This window comes from Hyla sarda, chromosome 1 (genome assembly GCF_029499605.1).
Source record: "Hyla sarda isolate aHylSar1 chromosome 1, aHylSar1.hap1, whole genome shotgun sequence".
Taxonomy (NCBI): Eukaryota; Metazoa; Chordata; class Amphibia; order Anura; family Hylidae; genus Hyla; species Hyla sarda.
This window is the reverse complement of record NC_079189.1, coordinates 415,653,469-415,671,432: the sequence shown is the minus strand read 5'-3', so window position 1 is coordinate 415,671,432 and position 17,964 is coordinate 415,653,469. Positions and strand designations below refer to the sequence as shown.

The 17,964-nt window shown below is 44.4% G+C and overlaps 1 protein-coding gene across 10 annotated transcripts in view; it reads left to right on the top strand.

Moving 5' to 3' along the window:
• ALKBH2 (alkB homolog 2, alpha-ketoglutarate dependent dioxygenase) overlaps positions 1-17,964 on the top strand; it is an 87,462-nt gene that overhangs the window by 19,836 nt on the left and 49,662 nt on the right. For 3 of the 10 annotated variants that reach the window (XM_056528824.1, XM_056528825.1, XM_056528823.1), the window contains exon 2: positions 12,875-13,595. The exons of 6 other annotated variants lie outside the window; for them this stretch is intronic. In XM_056528824.1, coding sequence (XP_056384799.1) covers positions 12,880-13,536 — 657 coding nt within the window. In that variant the 5' untranslated portion in view covers positions 12,875-12,879 and the 3' untranslated portion in view covers positions 13,537-13,595. Of the gene's footprint in view, positions 1-12,874; positions 13,596-14,092; positions 14,929-17,964 lie in introns of those variants that run through there. One more of the 10 variants, XM_056528826.1, reaches the window with a different exon arrangement.

The window sequence follows — 17,964 nt, the reverse complement described above, 5'->3', positions numbered from 1 at the left end:
ACCACACATCGCCGATCGCGGCGATGTGCGGTATTAACCCTTTAGAAGCGGCGGTCAAAGCTGACCGCCGCTTCTAAAGTGAAACTGAAAGTGACCCGGCTGCTCAGTCGGGCTGTTCGGGACCGCCGCGGTGAAATCGCGGCGTCCCGAACAGCTGATCGGACACCGGGAGGGCCCTTACCTGCCTCCCCGGTGTCCGATCGGCGAATGACTGCTCCGTGCCTGAGATCCAGGCAGGAGCAGTCAAGCGCCGATAATGCTGATCACAGGCGTGTTAATACACGCCTGTGATCAGGATGAGAGATCAGTGTGTGCAGTGTTATAGGTCCCTATGGGACCTATAACACTGCAAAAAAAATGTAAAAAAAAGTGTTAATAAAGGTCATTTAACCCCTTCCCTAATCAAAGTTTGAATCACCCCCCTTTTCCCATAAAAAAAAAAATAAATAAACATATGTGGTATCGCCGCGTGCGTAAATGTCCGAACTATAAAAATATATCATTAATTAAGCCGTATGGTCAATGGCGTACGCGCAAAAAAATTCCAAAGTCCAAAAAAGCATATTGGTCACTTTTTATACCATTAAAAAATGAATAAAAAGTGATTAAAAAGTCCAATCAAAACAAAAATCATACCGATAAAAACTTCAGATCACGGTGCAAAAAATGAGTCCTCATACCGCCCTGTACGTGGAAAAATAAAAAAGTTATAGGGGTCAGAAGATGACATTTTTAAACGTATAAATTTTCCTGCATGTAGTTATGATTTTTTTCAGAAGTGCGACAAAATCAAACCTATATAAGTAGGGTATCATTTTAACCGTATGGACCTACAGAATAATGATAAGGTGTAATTTTTACCGAAATATGCACTGCGTAGAAACGGAAGCCCCCAAAAGTTACAAAATGGCGTTTTTTTCGATTTTGTCGCACAATGATTTTTTTTTTCCCGTTTCGCCGTGCATTTTTGGGTAAAATGACTAATGTCACTGCAAAGTAGAATTGGCGACGCAAAAAATAAGCCATCATATGGATTTTTAGGTGGAAAATTGAAAGGGTTATGATTTTTAAAAGGTAAGGAGGAAAAAACGAAAGTGCAAAAACGGAAAAACCCTGAGTCCTTAAGGGGTTAAAGAAATCCCCCCCCCCCCCTTTAGTGGGCAGAACATGTCTTTTCTCTCCCATGGGGGGGGGGGGGAGGCTTTGTTTATCAATGTTGATGTGGGTGAAGTAATTCTCTACATGGAGGTTATTGCGCCAAACTTATTAACTGGCACAAACTAGAGATTTGTCAAAACCTGTGGAGAGAAAAAGTTAATCAGTTGTCCATAGCAACCAATAAGATTACTTCTCCCTTTTTTTTTTTTTTTCTTCTTAACCTTCTTAGTGGTTATCCCGAGCATGACTCTGGGTTAATTTTCCCTGCCAGGAGCCGTAACCACAAGTCACGCTCGGGGTAGAATTGCAGAGTTGCCGGCGGAGTTTTACGATATATCGCAAAAGCAATCGAATCACGATTTTTGCAATTATCTACTCGGGTCGGCTCCCATGTCGGGGGCCGGCCAGAGCAAGTAAAGACAAAATACTAAAAGTCAGTGGGCTGTCAAAGGCCAAAGGCTGTCCGGGCATGCTGGGAGTAGTAGTTTCACAACAGCTTGAGGCACCCTGGTAGAATAACACAAAAAAAACTTCTGCTCACCTAGTCCCGTTCCCCTCCGTGCGGTCCGGGGTGTCCTCTCTTCATTATTCACCTTGTAGGACCTTTCCCTTTTCAGCCAATCACTGGCCGCAGTGGTGTCACGTGTCAAGCCAGTGATTGGCTGAAGGGGAAAGGACTTGTTCGGCAGCAAATACACTAGGTTTGAAATCTGCCCGGCAAACCTAGTGTATGCTGCTGCCGAACAAGAAAAGGTGAGAATGTGACAGGGGGAAATGTGACAAAGGGGGGAGGGGGAAATGTTACATGGAGGGAGGAAGAATGTGGGGAGGGGAACGTGACATGGAGGGGGGGGGGGGTGTGACAAGGGGGAGGAGAATGTGATAAGGGGGGGGGGGGATGTGACAAGGGAGGGGGAATGTGATGGGGGGAGATGTGAAATTTCATTGCAAAAAATTGTACCACTTTTGGTAAAAATTTCCAGACATAATCATACTGCGATCTGATTTGTTGCTGTGGACAACCGGTCAACTTTTTTCTCTCCACAGGTTTTGATAAATCTCCCCCACTGTATGATAATTTAGGCACAAGTACACACACGCAACCTAACTCGTGCAAAAATGTTGTTAAACATTTATTTTATTTATTTATTTTATTAGCAAGCAAAATGCTAGTATAAGCCTGCAAAAAATGTCATGCATTGTGCAGACGTGTGCATGGCAGAATTTCCGCATGGACGTTTCGCATCAAAAATTCCGCGTTCCACAAAAATATAAATCCTGTCTTATAATTTAGCAGAATTCGGTTGCGGAACCCCATTGAGGTCAATGAGTTTTTTTTTGCTAAGGGTGCATTCCCACAGGGCGTATACGCAGCATATTTTACGCTGTGCAAAATTACGGCAGCAGTGGGAAATGCGCTGCGTATTCCTTGCTCACTATACACACAGGGCTTTCCGGCGGCAGCCCTATGCGTGTAGTGAGTTTTGGAGGTGGAGCCGCGAGTCACAGACAAGCCGGCATACGGCCCCGCCTCTAGAACTCACTACACACATAGGGCTGCCGCCGGAAAGCCCTGTGTGTATAGTGAGCATGGAATACGCAGCGTATTTCCCGCTGCTGCCATAAATTTTGCGCAGCGTCAAATACACTGTGTGTGTATACGCCATGTGGGAACACACTCGCACAAAATGTAACTTTTGCAATGAATAATGGCACTTTTTAACGTGCACTGTGGATTTATGCCTAATTCATGCGACAATTCTGCAGAAATTCTGTATAGATTCCTTAAAGGGGTTCTCCGGCGCTAAGACATCTTATCCCTATCCAAAGGATAGGGGATAAGATGCCTGATCATGGGGGTCCCGCCACTGGGGACCCCCGTGATCTTGCACACGGCACCCCGTTTAAAATCAGTCCCCGGAGCGTGTTCGCTCTGGGTCTGATTACTGTCAGATATGCCAGCTGTCACGCCCCCTCCCATAGGCTTGCATTGAGGGGGGCGGAGCGTGACATCACAAAGGGCGGTGCGTGATGTCACACGGGGGCGGAGCTGTGACATCACAACGCTCCCGCCCGTGAACGACAGTAATCGGACCCGGAGCGAACACGCTCTGGGAACTGATTTTAAACGGGGTGTGGCGTGCGAGATCACGGGGGTCCCCAGCGGCGGGACCCCCATGATTAGGCATCTTATCCCCTATCCTTTGGATAGGGGATAAGATGTCTAAGCGCTGGAGTATCCCTTTCAATCATTTAAAGATGTGGAATTCCGGCAAAATTAATGCGGCCGCGGAATTCATAAATCTATGCGGAATTTCTGTTGTGTGAACATTGCAAAGTGCAGAAATTTGTTCTACTACAACATCTTGCATCTACACTATGTGAAAATGTGCTATAACAGTTTTTACAACGAGAACTGATAAATACCCCTCAAATTGTGGAAAAAGCTAGTTGTGTAGGTTTTATTGCCTTTTTTTTATTTTCTTTTAACTTTTTTTCCGTGTGTGTCTTTGCACCCAAATTATCATTTTGTTGCAGGGCATATGTAACTTTGGCTCATATAACTTTCTGGAGTCGGCACAGGCAGTTTTCTAATTGTGGTCCAGGCTTGCACAGATTTGTGACTTTTATGAGCCATTCGCACTACATATTTGCTCATAATAAATTTATGGCCACTGTACTTTTCTTGACTAAATAATCAACTCTAGAATACTTTGCTTTCTAGTTTATTACAATTGTTGCACAACTTGAGCACTAAAGTCACTGCACTTTTGTGACAAATATAGACAAAAAAAGTCGTCCAAGCAGCTTTGATATATTTTCCCTTTTGTGCCTAATATAGACAACAAAAATGCACTACCACTAATGATAAGTCCCCCCCCCCTTTAACCCCCACATCTAAAGTTAGCTGTAGGGCCTCCTCCACACCATCATATAAACGGTACGTGGTTTCAGTGTTACTAGCGGAGAATGCCTTCGTCATATTTAAAACAATGCAACTTGCCACTTATTTGTCCCCAAAAAGTCTGTGAGGGGAAAAAAACACAAGTATTAAAGGGGTATTCCAGGCCAAAACTTTTTTTTTTATATATCAACTGGCTCCGGAAAGTTAAACAGATTTGTAAATTACTTCTTCTAAAAAATCGTAATCCATCCATTAGTTATTAGCTTCTGAAGTTGAGTTGTTTTCTGTTTAACTGCTCTCTGATGACTCACGTCCCGGGAGCTGTGCAGTTCCTATGGGGATATTCTCCCATCATGCTCAGCTCCCGTGACGTGACATCATCATTGAGCATTTAGACAGAAAACTTCAGAAGCTAATAACTATTGGAAGGATTAAGATTTTTTTATAGAAGTAATATACAAATCTGTTTAACTTTCCGGAGCCAGTTGATATATATATAAAAAAGTTTTTGCCTGGAATACCCCTTTTAATTTTGGATTTCTGTTATAAACACATACCTCCGAAGGGTGGGTTCACACCACGATTTTACTATACGTTTTCATAAAAATAAAAAAAAGGGATGTCCCGATACCATTTTTTTTTTTTTAAGACAGAGTACAAGTACCGATACTTTAATTCTAGTACTCACCGATACCAAGTACGAGTACTTATATTTTAAAGGGAATCAGACACCAGGGTGACCCGGTTTCTGGTGCTGTTTACCGTATGATATGTGGGTCCTTGTTGTGTACAATGGAGGTGGCTGCTGTAATATGAGCCAAGATTTCTCTCTTCTCCATTGGACAGAACAGGGAATTTGCATTGGCAGTGAGAACGATGACCACATGGTGAGCAGCTGTAGAAACCGGGTCACCTGCACTATCTACATATAAATTCAAGTCAGTGCAGGTGACTCTGCTGTAAGATTGCCTTTAATAGTAGGTAGTATCCCCTTGCAGACATAAGCAGCAGCCCCCTTGTAGACAGTGGGCCCCCCTTTAGGCAGCAGCAGGGCCCCCCCCCCCCCTTTAGGCAGCAGCAGGCCCCCCCGGTAGACATTAGTAGAAGCCCCCCTTCTTGCAGGCAGCTCACCTCCTGTGTCGGGTGCTGCCACTCCACTGTCCTGTTCTTCTGTCCTCCGGTCCGCATCATGTCGTCCTATGGAGGAGCATGTGACATACGTCACTCCGCTTCCTCCGTAGTGTTACGCCGGGCGCAGCGGAGGAGGCGGAGTGACGTATATGTCACATGCTCCTCCATAGGACGACATGATGCGGCCCGGAAGACGGAAGAACGGGACAGTGGAGCGGCAGCAGGACATTAAACGAGTCCCCGATACCATGTAAATAGCTAGGATCGGCCCTGATACCAGTATCGGTATCGGAACATCCCTAAAAAAAAAAAAAGTATGCAACTGCACAGAAAACTGTACCCATAGACTTCCCATTCAAAACCGTATGCACCATATTGTATACGGTTGTCTCCGTTTTTCAAACCACACAGTTTTTCACTTTTTTTTTTTTCTGGACAGAAAACCGTGGGCTACCACGGTTTTGGTCTGGGTGAAAAACCGTATTAAAGCTTATACTTTTTTTTAATTTTTTTTAACATGGGAGTTAATGGGAACCGTACAGAACCATATGTGCGTACGGTTCCATCCAGTTTTCACCGTACGGTTTATGACTTGGAACTTCAATCAAACAAGTGAAACTTTATTCATAATGGAGTGAAAAGTTCAAAACTTATATTTTTTTTTTCTTAAAAAGCGGATGCAACCGGACATCATTTTTCAAACCATGTACAACCGTATACAGATAAAAATTTGTACACGTTTTGATACAGTCAGGTTTTGAGGAATCCGTTTTTTTTTTTTTTAATCAAAAACCTGATACAGGAACCGTATAGCAAAGTCGTGGTGGGAACCCAGCCTAACTTTTGCTTGGAGTAAAGAAGGACAAGCCATGCCCTTAGCCACACACCTAACCACGCCCTCAGCCTTACCCTAACCAAGCCCAGTCTCCTTCAAAATTCACACCTCTTTAAGGATAAGTCCACTGGTGACCCAAACCATATTGTGCCTCCTGTAGTTGCCGAAAACCCACCCATTTGCTTCTAAATCTGCCCATATAAAGGTCTCCTAAGGCCATGTTCCCACATGCTGGTGAATGCATACAGCTGCTTCCTTTCCCTCATTGATTCACCGATGTCCAAGCGATATTGCTGGGCTTATCAGCATGTGGGAACTTGCCATTTAAAGGGGTACTCCGGCCCTAAGACCTCTTATTCCCTATCCAAAGAATACGGATTAAGATGTCTGAACGCGGGGGTCCCGCTGATGGGGACCCCCGCAATCTCTCATGCAGATACCCACGTGTGGCAGTTGCACAGAGCGATGTTCGCTCCTTGTCTGAAGGGTCACAACTACGGGGCCGGAGTATCGTGACTTCACAACTGTGACAGCCATCACAAGGGGTGGAGTCTTGGCTTCTTGTTCTGGGAGACCCTTCTCCTGCTGGGCTTTGTGGTAGCTAATGATAAAAGATTCACATGACTTGTAATGAGAAGAATGCCACATAAAAACCGCCTATATTAATATATGGAGGAAAGAGAAATGAGGTGGCAGTATTTATGTTATGTTTTATTTTTTGTTTTTTCAAGCAAAAAAAATAAAAAATACACCTACAAATTCCCGCTAGTATGTGTTACAATAAATCACCACATGGTATAATCATACAAAAACTTTATTCAAAATCCGTAATTCAAACAACGTGATCAGAACCCCTTTTAAATATAAAAAAAAACACATATACACAAAGGACAACTTCAGCCCCCTTGCGATCTCCCGAATGGGGCCCCGGCATTGCCGTTCTTTGCGCCGGCTTATGCGCATGATATCGTGCTCGACGAACACTTCACACTGGATGGTGGATAAGCAGCCCCAAACAAGTTCCAAAAATATTCAAGCTGTCCTGCAGACTCGGGGAGCATAAGTGCAAACTATCCGTCGACATTTAAATGAAATGAAACGCTATGGCAGGAGACCCAGGAGGACCCCACTGCTGAAACAGACATAAAAAAGCAAGACTAAATTTTGTCAAAATTAACTTAAGTAAGCCTAAATCCGTGGGGGAAAACGTCTTGTGGATAGATGAGACCAAGAGAGCTTTTTGGTAAAGCACATCATTCTACTGTTTACTGAAAACAGAATTAGGCCTACAAAGAGAAGAACATAGTACGTACAGTGAAATATGGTGGAGGTTCAATTAGTGCTGGGCGGTATACCGGTATACCGAAATTTTTTTCCCTGCACGATATGACTTTTCCCCATACCGCAATACCGGTTGGGCCTCCCTCAAATGAGTGAATTATCAGCCGCAGCAGCTATCCCCACATCTAAACATATGTGACCCGCAGGCGCTGTTCTGCTTCTCGCCCCCCCCCCCCCCCCCACCACAATGGATTATCAGCCCAGCTCTGCACTGGGCTGATAATCGGGAAACTAATCATGTCACCCGCGAGTGCTCCTTCTGCCCCCCCCCCCCCCCCCGCACACCAAATTATTATTAGCTACTGCGCTGTACTGTACAATCCTGTGCCCAGTCTGCAAAAATAAACCTTGGCCGGTGATGGGCTGAGCCCACTGTCATGTAAGCTGGCTTCTTACATGACAATGCACTCAGCCTATCACCGGCTGCGGCCGGTGATAGGCTGAAAGCTCTGTGACGTTCCCATCCCCAGGACCGCAGCGGAGGGACCGTGATGCCGGTAACGGGGAACGTCGGAAGTTGAGTTAAAGTTTATTTTCGTAGCCCGAGCACAGGATAGTACAGTACAGCGGCCTAATAATTATTTCGGGGGGGGGGGGGGGGAAGAAGCAGCGCTCGCAGGTGACATATGATTAATTCCCGTGATACACATTTTTGGTCATACCGCTAAGCTCTAGCTTCAATGTTGTTTTGCTGCCTCTGGCACTGGGTGTCTTGAATGTGTGCAAGGCATCATGAAATCTGAGAATTACCAAGCATTTTGGGTCACACTGTATGTACAGCCCAGTGCCAGAAAGCTGTATTTGCTTCCGAGATCTTGGGTCTTCCAGCAGGACTGACCCCAAACATACATCAAAAAGCACTCAGAAATGGATAGCAACAAACTGCTGGAGAGTTCTGAAGTGGGCAGCAATGAGTCCAGATCTAAATCACATTGAACACCTGTGGAGAGATCTTAAAATTGCTGTTTGGAAAAGGCGCCCTTCCATAAGAGAGACCTGGAGCTGTTTGCAAAGGAAGAGTGGTCCAACATTCCGGCTGAGAGGTGTAGGAATCTTATTGATTGTTATAGGAAGCGACTGATTTCAGTTATTTTTTCCAAAGGGTGTGCAACCAAATATTAAGTTGAGGGTGCCAATAATTTTGTCCAGCCCATTTTTGGAGTTTGGTTTAGTTTGAATACGCACAAAGGGAATAAACGTGTATAGCAAAACATATGTTACTGCAATCCTTTTCTGTGAGAAATACTTCATTTTCTTGAAAAATTTTAGGGGTGGCAACATTTATGACCATTACTGTAACAAATGTGAGACAGCAATTGATATCATATGATTCATAAACTATTCACACTTGAATATAACTGGCAAAGATAAATATATGCTGTAATCAGTCAAGGGGACTTATGATCCAAAGAAGAGTGACCTATATAAATGAGGTTATATCTATACACTGTACCAAAGGTATAGATTCACAGTTATTCTAAAAAATTATATAACTCTATTTGATAATATCTATGATAAAGTGTAATTCATAACATGTAACAATCAATTCAGCAGGGGTGTGGAAATAAAAAAATAAAAATAAAAACTACTTGTCCTGGTAGATAAAATAATTTCAACCAAAATAGTACAATCCACCCCACTAGACCACCAGGGATGGATATAAGATCCCTTTAGACAATGCTGTCAACTTAGACAGCGGTGATCTAATGGTTTAATAGCGGCCACAGCGATCGCAGCATGCCGGGCGATTAGCGGCGGGAGAGCTGTAGCTAGCTCCTTTTACACCCGAGGCAAGCCCAGAAAATTTCGCCCCCCCCCTCCCCTTCTGACCCCCTATAACTCCAATTTTTCCATATACAGGGATGTATGAGGGTAATCTTACGTGCCTTGATCTGTAGTTTTTATCGGAACCATTTATTATCGGAACTTTTATTAGGAAAGGGGCTTATTTACATATATATGCACTTCTTAAAATATTTTTATCACAATTTTTCAGTCTTCATAGGGACTTCATAGGAGTCTTTTGATTGGAAAACACTGAACGCTGTGTTACGGGGGGGGGGGGGGTGTATTTTTGTGGTGTATTTTATTTACTCTAATTTATGTGTCATCACGTTGCATTTAGTTACTAGATAACTACAACACCCAGCATGCCCTGATACAGCCTATGGCTCTGTGGGTGTTGCAGCATGTTGCACTGTACAGGAAACCTCCTACATGCGATGGCCCCGACATATGATAAAATCGACATACGATGGCCTCTCAGAGGCCATCGCATGTCGATGTCAGCATCAACATACAATGCTTTTATATGTCGGGGCCATCGCATTAACTGCTATCCCACAGCGCAAAATGCTTAAGCTGCTGTCGGATAGCAGTTTAAGCATCCCGGGCAGGTTCGCTTACCTATTCCCGCTGCTCCGGGTCCAATTCGCGATCCTCCGGCGTCTTCTGCATCTTCTCCGGGGTCCGGGCCTCGCTTTCCGGCGTCGTTATTACGTCACTACACACGCCGTGCCGGCGCAGCAGCGTAATAACGTCACCAGAAAGCGAGGCCTGGACCCTGCAGAAGATGCGGAAGAAGCCGGAGGATCACGAAGAAGACACCGGAGCAGCGGGACAGCATCGGGAGCCCCTGGAACAGCATCAGGAGCGGTGAGGACCTGGTCCGGAGCTGCGGGGACAGGTGAGTACAGCTTCCTATACTTTACATTGCACGGATCCCTTAACATACGATTGATTCGACAAACGATGGGTCGTTTGGAACGAATTACCATCGTATGTTGAGGGACCACTGTATAGTAGTACAGTTAAGGTTATTGTGTAACATGCTGGGAGTTGTAGTTTTGGTTTGTGTCAGCTGCAGAGCCATAGGCTGTGTCAAATGCATAGGAGCCTCCAAGGTTTGATGCCTGATGAAGCAGTTGTACTGTGAAACGAATTGCATCATGGGTGATTAAAACCTCATTTCCCATCTTACCTCTGTGTCAGCGCCTTGCTATCCCGTCGAACCTTGGAGGCTCCTATGCATTACTACACTATTGGACGTGGAAAGGCTGCAGTCATTCATTATTTAATGCTTTATACCATGGTTGCACTTGGTGGAGTGTAACCTCCTGGGGTAAGCGTGCATTGTGTCTTATCCTCCCTCGTGCATCCCTGGGTTAATACACTACGGAGCGCTGTCTGTCTTTTGTTTCAATAGGCTGTGTCAAGGAATACTGGGAATTGCAGTTAGTAACTACAACACCCAGCATGCCCTGATGCTGCCTATGGCTCTGCAGCTGACCCGAACCAAAACTACAACTCCCAGCATGTTGCACTTTATAGTTCTACAGTTTAGGTTATGGTGCAACATGCTGGAAGTTGTAGTTTTGGTTCGGGCGTGTTTGCGTGCATCCGTGGGGCTCTTGGTCGGCGGGCGAGTATGAATGGGGCGGGATTCTGCTGGTGCAATTTAGTGTGGGTGGCCAGAAGCCACTAAACATTAAATAAAAAAAATTAGATATCACAACTGTCGGCAGCACTTGTCAGTCCGCCCCTGTACAAAACATACATGCATACACATATCATACATATACGTACACCGGCCTCTTCCCCCTATGTTATACATAGACATATCATACATACACCCGCCGCTGCCCCCCCACTTCATACATTACATACACTCACATCATATATACACATCACACATACACTCACACCATACATACACCGACCACTGTCCCCTATTATACATTACATACATACTCCCGCCGCTGCCCCCCCACATCATACATTACATACACAAATCACACACATCATATATGCACCATACATATGCACACATCATACATACACCTGCCGTTGCCCACCCCACATCATACAGACACCATACACATTATACATACACCCGCCGCTGATACAACCCCCCCTATAATCATACATTACATACATATACAACCACCCTTCCCGCCTCCTGCATGCTCCGCCTCCTCACCTGAGCCGGTGAGGTGAAATCCCCAGCCCGTGCAGTGCAGTATGTCTCCTTCACACACACGTCCTCTCCCCTCCCCCTGCTCGGTATTTTCCCCCGTGAAAACTTGAAACCTCCCCGAGATAAATGAGGTCCTGTGTAGTCAGAGCGGGGGAGGGGAGGAGCTGTGTACGTCCTCATTCTCCCCCTGTCGTCTTGTATTATGCAGAGCTGCGCTCTCCATCCTCCGGGAGGGGGGGGATGAGGGGACGTGGCTTAATTATCTCCTGCAGACGTGAAATCTCGGGCTCTGAGCGGTCCGAATTTTTCATGGGTTTTATTTTTTTTCACCTCACACAGACACCTTAGGGGCTAAGAGCAGACTTGTGCCTGCGCACGTTTGCAAATCTGCTCCCAGCGACAATCACGTAGACAGGCAGAAACGCCGGCTGGGGGGCTCTGAGCAGCGGCCCCGGCTACTGAAATCAGCTGGGGGCCGCCGCCCCCTCCATACACCCTGAGCGCCAGTGTGAGGTGCAGACTTGCATCGGCTCCTGCGCCTCACACCGGCATTAAAGAAAAATAAGGGGGAAGTTGGTCTGTCCCTGCTAGCCTGATACAGGGCTAAATCTAAATCTACTAAATTCATGGCCAATCATATACCAATTGATGGCGCCATAGCAACGGCGCTTGCAGTGACATGCCGCCGCTGGATGTAATGTCATGCGAGAGGTCATCCCTGAACAGTGCGGACCCGCACAGCACACAGTGTCATCCAGACGGGCATATTGTGCCGGCGCTCTGCTGTCAGTGGAATGTCCCCACAGAAATTTTCCATGCGTACATTCCACCATATGAACACATGTCTTTGGTCACATGGCATCATTTTATGCATTTCTCCATGCAAAAAAACAATGGCATGCATGTAATTTGAAGCATATTGCAGGGTACAGTCCCATGTAGCGCATACGCAGTGCATTTCTTGCAGAGAGAAAACTGCGCAGCAGGAAATATGCTAAATATTCTCTGATGAGCATGCATACAGGGCTTCCCCACCACAGGCCTGTGTGCAGTGAGGCTTGGATGCGGGGCCGTGCGGCACAGTCACGCTGGTGTGCGGACCAGCTTCCAAACCTGCACGGGGAAGCCCTGTGTGTATGCTTATCAGAGAATATGCTGCATTATTTCCCACTATGAACCCTCTGTCAGCATTTGTGTGTGGAAATTCTGTTTGAAATGAAATCCCCACTGATGCTAATGGAAGGGACCGTCCAGGATTATTTTATGCTTAAAAAATTGACGTGTCCATGACTAATCGTCATCAGGACCCTCAATTGACATCAATAGGGCTTTGATTTGTGGCAGAATTTCTACATTCAGTTTCTGCTTGAAATCTGTTTCAAATTACTTGTGGTTCATGGTTGTTGCATGGGGAAGTATAGGAAATTATGCTCTGTGAACATAGCCTTATGAGAAGTGAAGTGATTTGTAATGGCTACATAATTGGTGCATTGTAATGAAAAAATGTTCATATACATTATTTATACAGATAAAATGCCGGCTTGCGTTGTCCAGGGATGCACTCCAAAAAGCAGGGAAGGAGAACCTGATGTCATAATGCATACATTTCCAAAAGATAAGGAGGCTATAAAAAAGTGGCTTATTGCAACTGGGCAAGATTATCCAGATCTTGAACAGGAAGTTGATAAAATCTTCCAATCGAAAACCTCTACCTATCGCATGTGCTCTATGCATTTTACAACTGATTGCTACTATTTCAACCCATCTAATGGCAAAAAAACACTCAGTGTTTTTGCTGTTCCGTCAGTTTTCAAAGTAAAAGCTACCACAGACGTTGTGGTTGAAGGTGATATTTCTTTACCGGGTATGAAGAGGAAAAGGATAGAATCTATGCCAAGCTCCTCCACACACATTCAGCCAGGTGAGATGTGTCCGACTTGCAGGCATGTTGTCCCACTAAGGTCCTCTAATGTGGAAAGAAATTTAAAGAGAAGCAGTCTTCAAAGTACATGTGAAAAATCAACAGTTTTTGATAAGCTATGGGGAACAACAAGCAGAGGAGTCCAGGCTACAGTACGCACCTTCTCCATCAAATTGCAGTGTGGGAGCTTGGTGGAAAGACGTAAAGTCCGGGCTCGTCGAACGCGATTACAAGCCACATCTGAGTTAGCATCAAATATTAAAGGCTAAGTATCATTGAAAAAAAAAACGCATCCCCTATCTGAAGGACAGGGGATAAGTTTTAGATCGTGGGGGGGGGGGGGGGGTCTGAGCGCTGGGGCCCCCTGCTATTTCCTGTTTAGAGCCCTGGCTCTCCTATACAGCAGCGTGTCACAACCCCCGCTCAAAGCGGGGGCTGCCACACCCCTCTATATAGTTCTATGGGAGAGCCAAACATTGCTGAACTGCTCTCCCATAGAGCTATATATGGAGGGGGCGTGGCGGCCCCCACTTCGGGCAGGGTCGTGACCCACCGCTGTATAGGAGAGCCGGGGCTCTAAACAGATCGTGGGGGGCCCCAGCGCTCAGACCCCTCTGCGATCTAAAACGTATCCCCTATACTTTTTTTTTTTTTTTTTTTCATGATGGAACCAATCAATAGTGTGGAAACCAAGGAGATTGCTGAAACTCACTAATATTCCATTTTCTCCAATCCAACATCTAGCTGTATCTCCTTTTTAAAATGAACCAAGCTTCTCCACGATCTCTACAGTTATTGATCCTGACTATTTTACCTTTTGTCTAGCTGAAGCTGAAAGTTGCTCCACTGGAACAGAGGGTGAAGCATATGATTCAGTTGTAGAAGAGCTTGAGGGCAAAACTCTCCTCTCTGACCAAAATTTAGAACAACCAAGCAACGTTTATGTTCGCCCTGCTTCTGAACGGAAATTTCTTGTCTACAAAGTTGTCTTGATAATCTCATAAATAAATTTCCCAGTAAAGGAATGTAAGGAAAAGATCATTAGGATTGTAAAAGAAAAAAGGCTCATATGTCTGTTTTTGTTGAAGGTAGTGCACGTCATTTTTGATGAGTGTGGGAGAGCTAACCACACATCGGTCAAAAACCCAGTTGGCAACATCCAGATTGCAGCTGGAATACTTACTAGTGGGAATACTGTGGTAAAGATTTATCAATTTTTCCAAGATTTGCAATATTGAAGGCATATGAGAATCCACAGTTTTCAGGATACAAAGAAAATATGTATTCCCCCACCATTGACCTTCTATGGACTGAAAATCAGCAGGAGGAAATCTCTAAGGTGCAGAATTTGGCACTATGTCTGGTAGGTGACTTGCAGTGTGATTCACCAGGTCATAATGCCAAATATTGTATATATTCATTGATGGATGTAGAGAGCAAAAAATCCTGGCTTTATACATTCAGCAACTTGGTTTGGGAGCGTCTTCAGTAGGGCTCGAAAAAATTGCACGCAAAAGAGCCTTAGACTTTCTGCTTGCAAACAATGTTGAAATCCAACTGCTCTGTACAGACAGGCATGTGTCCATATGCAAGATGATACGCAAGGATCACAGGGAAATTTGCCACAAATTTGATGTATGGCACATTGCCAAAAGTGTAGAAATTATAAATAAAAAATATTTATGTGAACCAGTCCTCAAAAGCACAGGGGAGAGAAAAAGGAAAAGACTAGTGGAGATGGGATCCAAGAAATGGTCTTTATTATATAAAAAGGATATATATGGCCAATCGCCTAGCAGGGCCCTTGCTAAAGGCGAATGGAATATACTGGGTAAAAAATAGATATAATAAAAAAATACAGAATATAGTAGGATTAAAATGAGATAAATATGATGGGTAAGTAGCACCAAAGAAAATTCATTAATTAAATATCTGCTGCATATATCAGGAGAAAAACGTTCTTAGTCCATGTAATTCATAGGGATATTTCAATGAAAAATCCACAAGAAATGTCCAGAATGAAAAGTCCCAATTAGTTTGGGTGTGTCCGGAGTAACGATATATGGTAGTGAGTGTAGCCACAATAGCTACAATAGGAAATTCATGGACAGGTAATGCAGACAATGTGGCAAACACTGTCAGCGATGAAGATGTCAAGTCTCGGTGCACAGCACCACTCACCCTCCTTTGGAGTCCTCAGGTCCGGGCTGGCACGGCTGAGTCCGGCACTCTGGATATCAATGCCCGCCTGGGTGGTATGCTGGGTGAATGGCTGAATCTCCGGGGGTCCGAGTGTCCTTGGCTGGCACGGGAGGCGTCCGGCCTTGGGGAGGATGATGTCCAGGAGTAACTCTGCCGACCGGGGCTGTGAGAGGATGCAGGTAACAGGTGGTGCGGATTGCACGTATGAATAAGGTGCTAACAGCGCACGTGCAGCAGTGGTCCCGGAATCGTGGGCATCCAGCTGTTGCAATTGGAATATGGCAGATACAGTCTATTTGAAGTGATATACACTTATGGATAAGGTGCAGATAATGGGCTAGACGCGTTTCAAGGCCGCGGGCCTTTTCTTCAGTAGCTATAGGTGATAGCTATAGCTACTGAAGAAAAGGCCCGCGGCCTTGAAACGCGTCTAGCCCATTATCTGCACCTTATCCATAAGTGTATATCACTTCAAATAGACTGTATCTGCCATATTCCAATTGCAACAGCTGGATGCCCACGATTCCGGGACCACTGCTGCACGTGCGCTGTTAGCACCTTATTCATACGTGCAATCCGCACCACCTGTTACCTGCATCCTCTCACAGCCCCGGTCGGCAGAGTTACTCCTGGACATCATCCTCCCCAAGGCCGGACGCCTCCCGTGCCAGCCAAGGACACTCGGACCCCCGGAGATTCAGCCATTCACCCAGCATACCACCCAGGCGGGCATTGATATCCAGAGTGCCGGACTCAGCCGTGCCAGCCCAGACCTGAGGACTCCAAAGGAGGGTGAGTGGTGCTGTGCACCGAGACTTGACATCTTCATCGCTGACAGTGTTTGCCACATTGTCTGCATTACCTGTCCATGAATTTCCTATTGTAGCTATTGTGGCTACACTCACTACCATATATCGTTACTCCGGACACACCCAAACTAATTGGGACTTTTCATTCTGGACATTTCTTGTGGATTTTTCATTGAAATATCCCTATGAATTACATGGACTGAGAACGTTTTTCTCCTGATATATGCAGCAGATTTTAATTAATGAATTTTCTTTGGTGCTACTTACCCATCATATTTATCTCATTTTAATCCTACTATATTCTGTATTTTTTTATTATATCTATTTTTTACCCAGTATATTCCATTCGCCTTTAGCAAGGGCCCTGCTAGGCGATTGGCCATATATATCCTTTTTATATAATAAAGACCATTTCTTGGATCCCATCTCCACTAGTCTTTTCCTTTTTCTCTCCCCTGTGCTTTTGAGGACTGGTTCACATAAATATTTTTTATTTATAATTTCTACATATTACATTAGGCCTTTTGGGTGAAGGCAACACCTTTAACCTCAAGCACATTATTTCTTTTATCCTAAGTGAGCTACACATATTTTACATTTCCTATTTACATTGCCAAAAGTGTTGGCAACAAAATCCTGGCAGCAAGTAAGAGAAAACATTGTGAAGTTTTGTCTGAGTAGGTCGGTCCCATCAAAAACCACCTATGGTGGTGCGCAAACACGTGTAATCGGAAGCCAGAAGAGCTACTGAGTCGTTGGAACAGTGTTCTCCAACATGTACGTAATATCCATACGTGGATGGATTTTGAGAATGTCACCCACACTTTGACAGAGGAGGAGAATGCAACCACCAAATGGCTGAAGTACAAATCTCAGTTATGAGGCTTTAAAAAGATTGTTACAGATCCAAGATTTCAAAAAGACCTAAAACAAATTTGCAATTTCTGGCACACTGGTGACAAGTTTTTCATAGTGCCATTCTAAAATACAGGAATAAAAGGCAACATTTTAGCATGGATGGCATGTATGCCAGAACACAGTTGGCTGCACTGGACCATAATGCAAACGTTCATAGAGTCCATGCAGTTTTGCGCCATACAAGTGGTGAAGTTGAATCAGAAAGATATAAATTGGCCTACTTAAAAGTACGTGCAATCTATGATCCTACCAACCAGGACTTCTCATTCAAGATTATGCAAGAGGTTTTGGAATTGACATATGGAAATACAATCTTGGAGTGGCGTTCGAGGTGTTCATTGGTCCCTGAAAACATTACTCCACTATCAAAACCAGATAAGCAAGAAATGGTACAGAAGCGCCAATCTCGTTTATAGTTTGTTGAATTGGACCTGAAAAGTTGCACTTACTTGTTTTTTATTTTGAAATATAGAATTCGTATTGCTTACGTATTGTTATTTCTGTACTAATATTAGGTGATTTGCTGATAAATAATTTTCATTTTAAATGATCTTTGAGTTCTTGATTTGTTTGAATTCAATTTTGACATTTTACCGAATAGCTAAATAATGAAAGTAAAAAAAACTTATTCTCTATATCTTCTATATTATGAGTTTATAGTAAAAAACAAACAAAAAAAAAAAAAACAGGGCACTAACCAGTATTGACTTACGTGTCGTTACTTTATTCAGTCATTAGGAACACACATTATTGTGCAGCAGGTAAAAG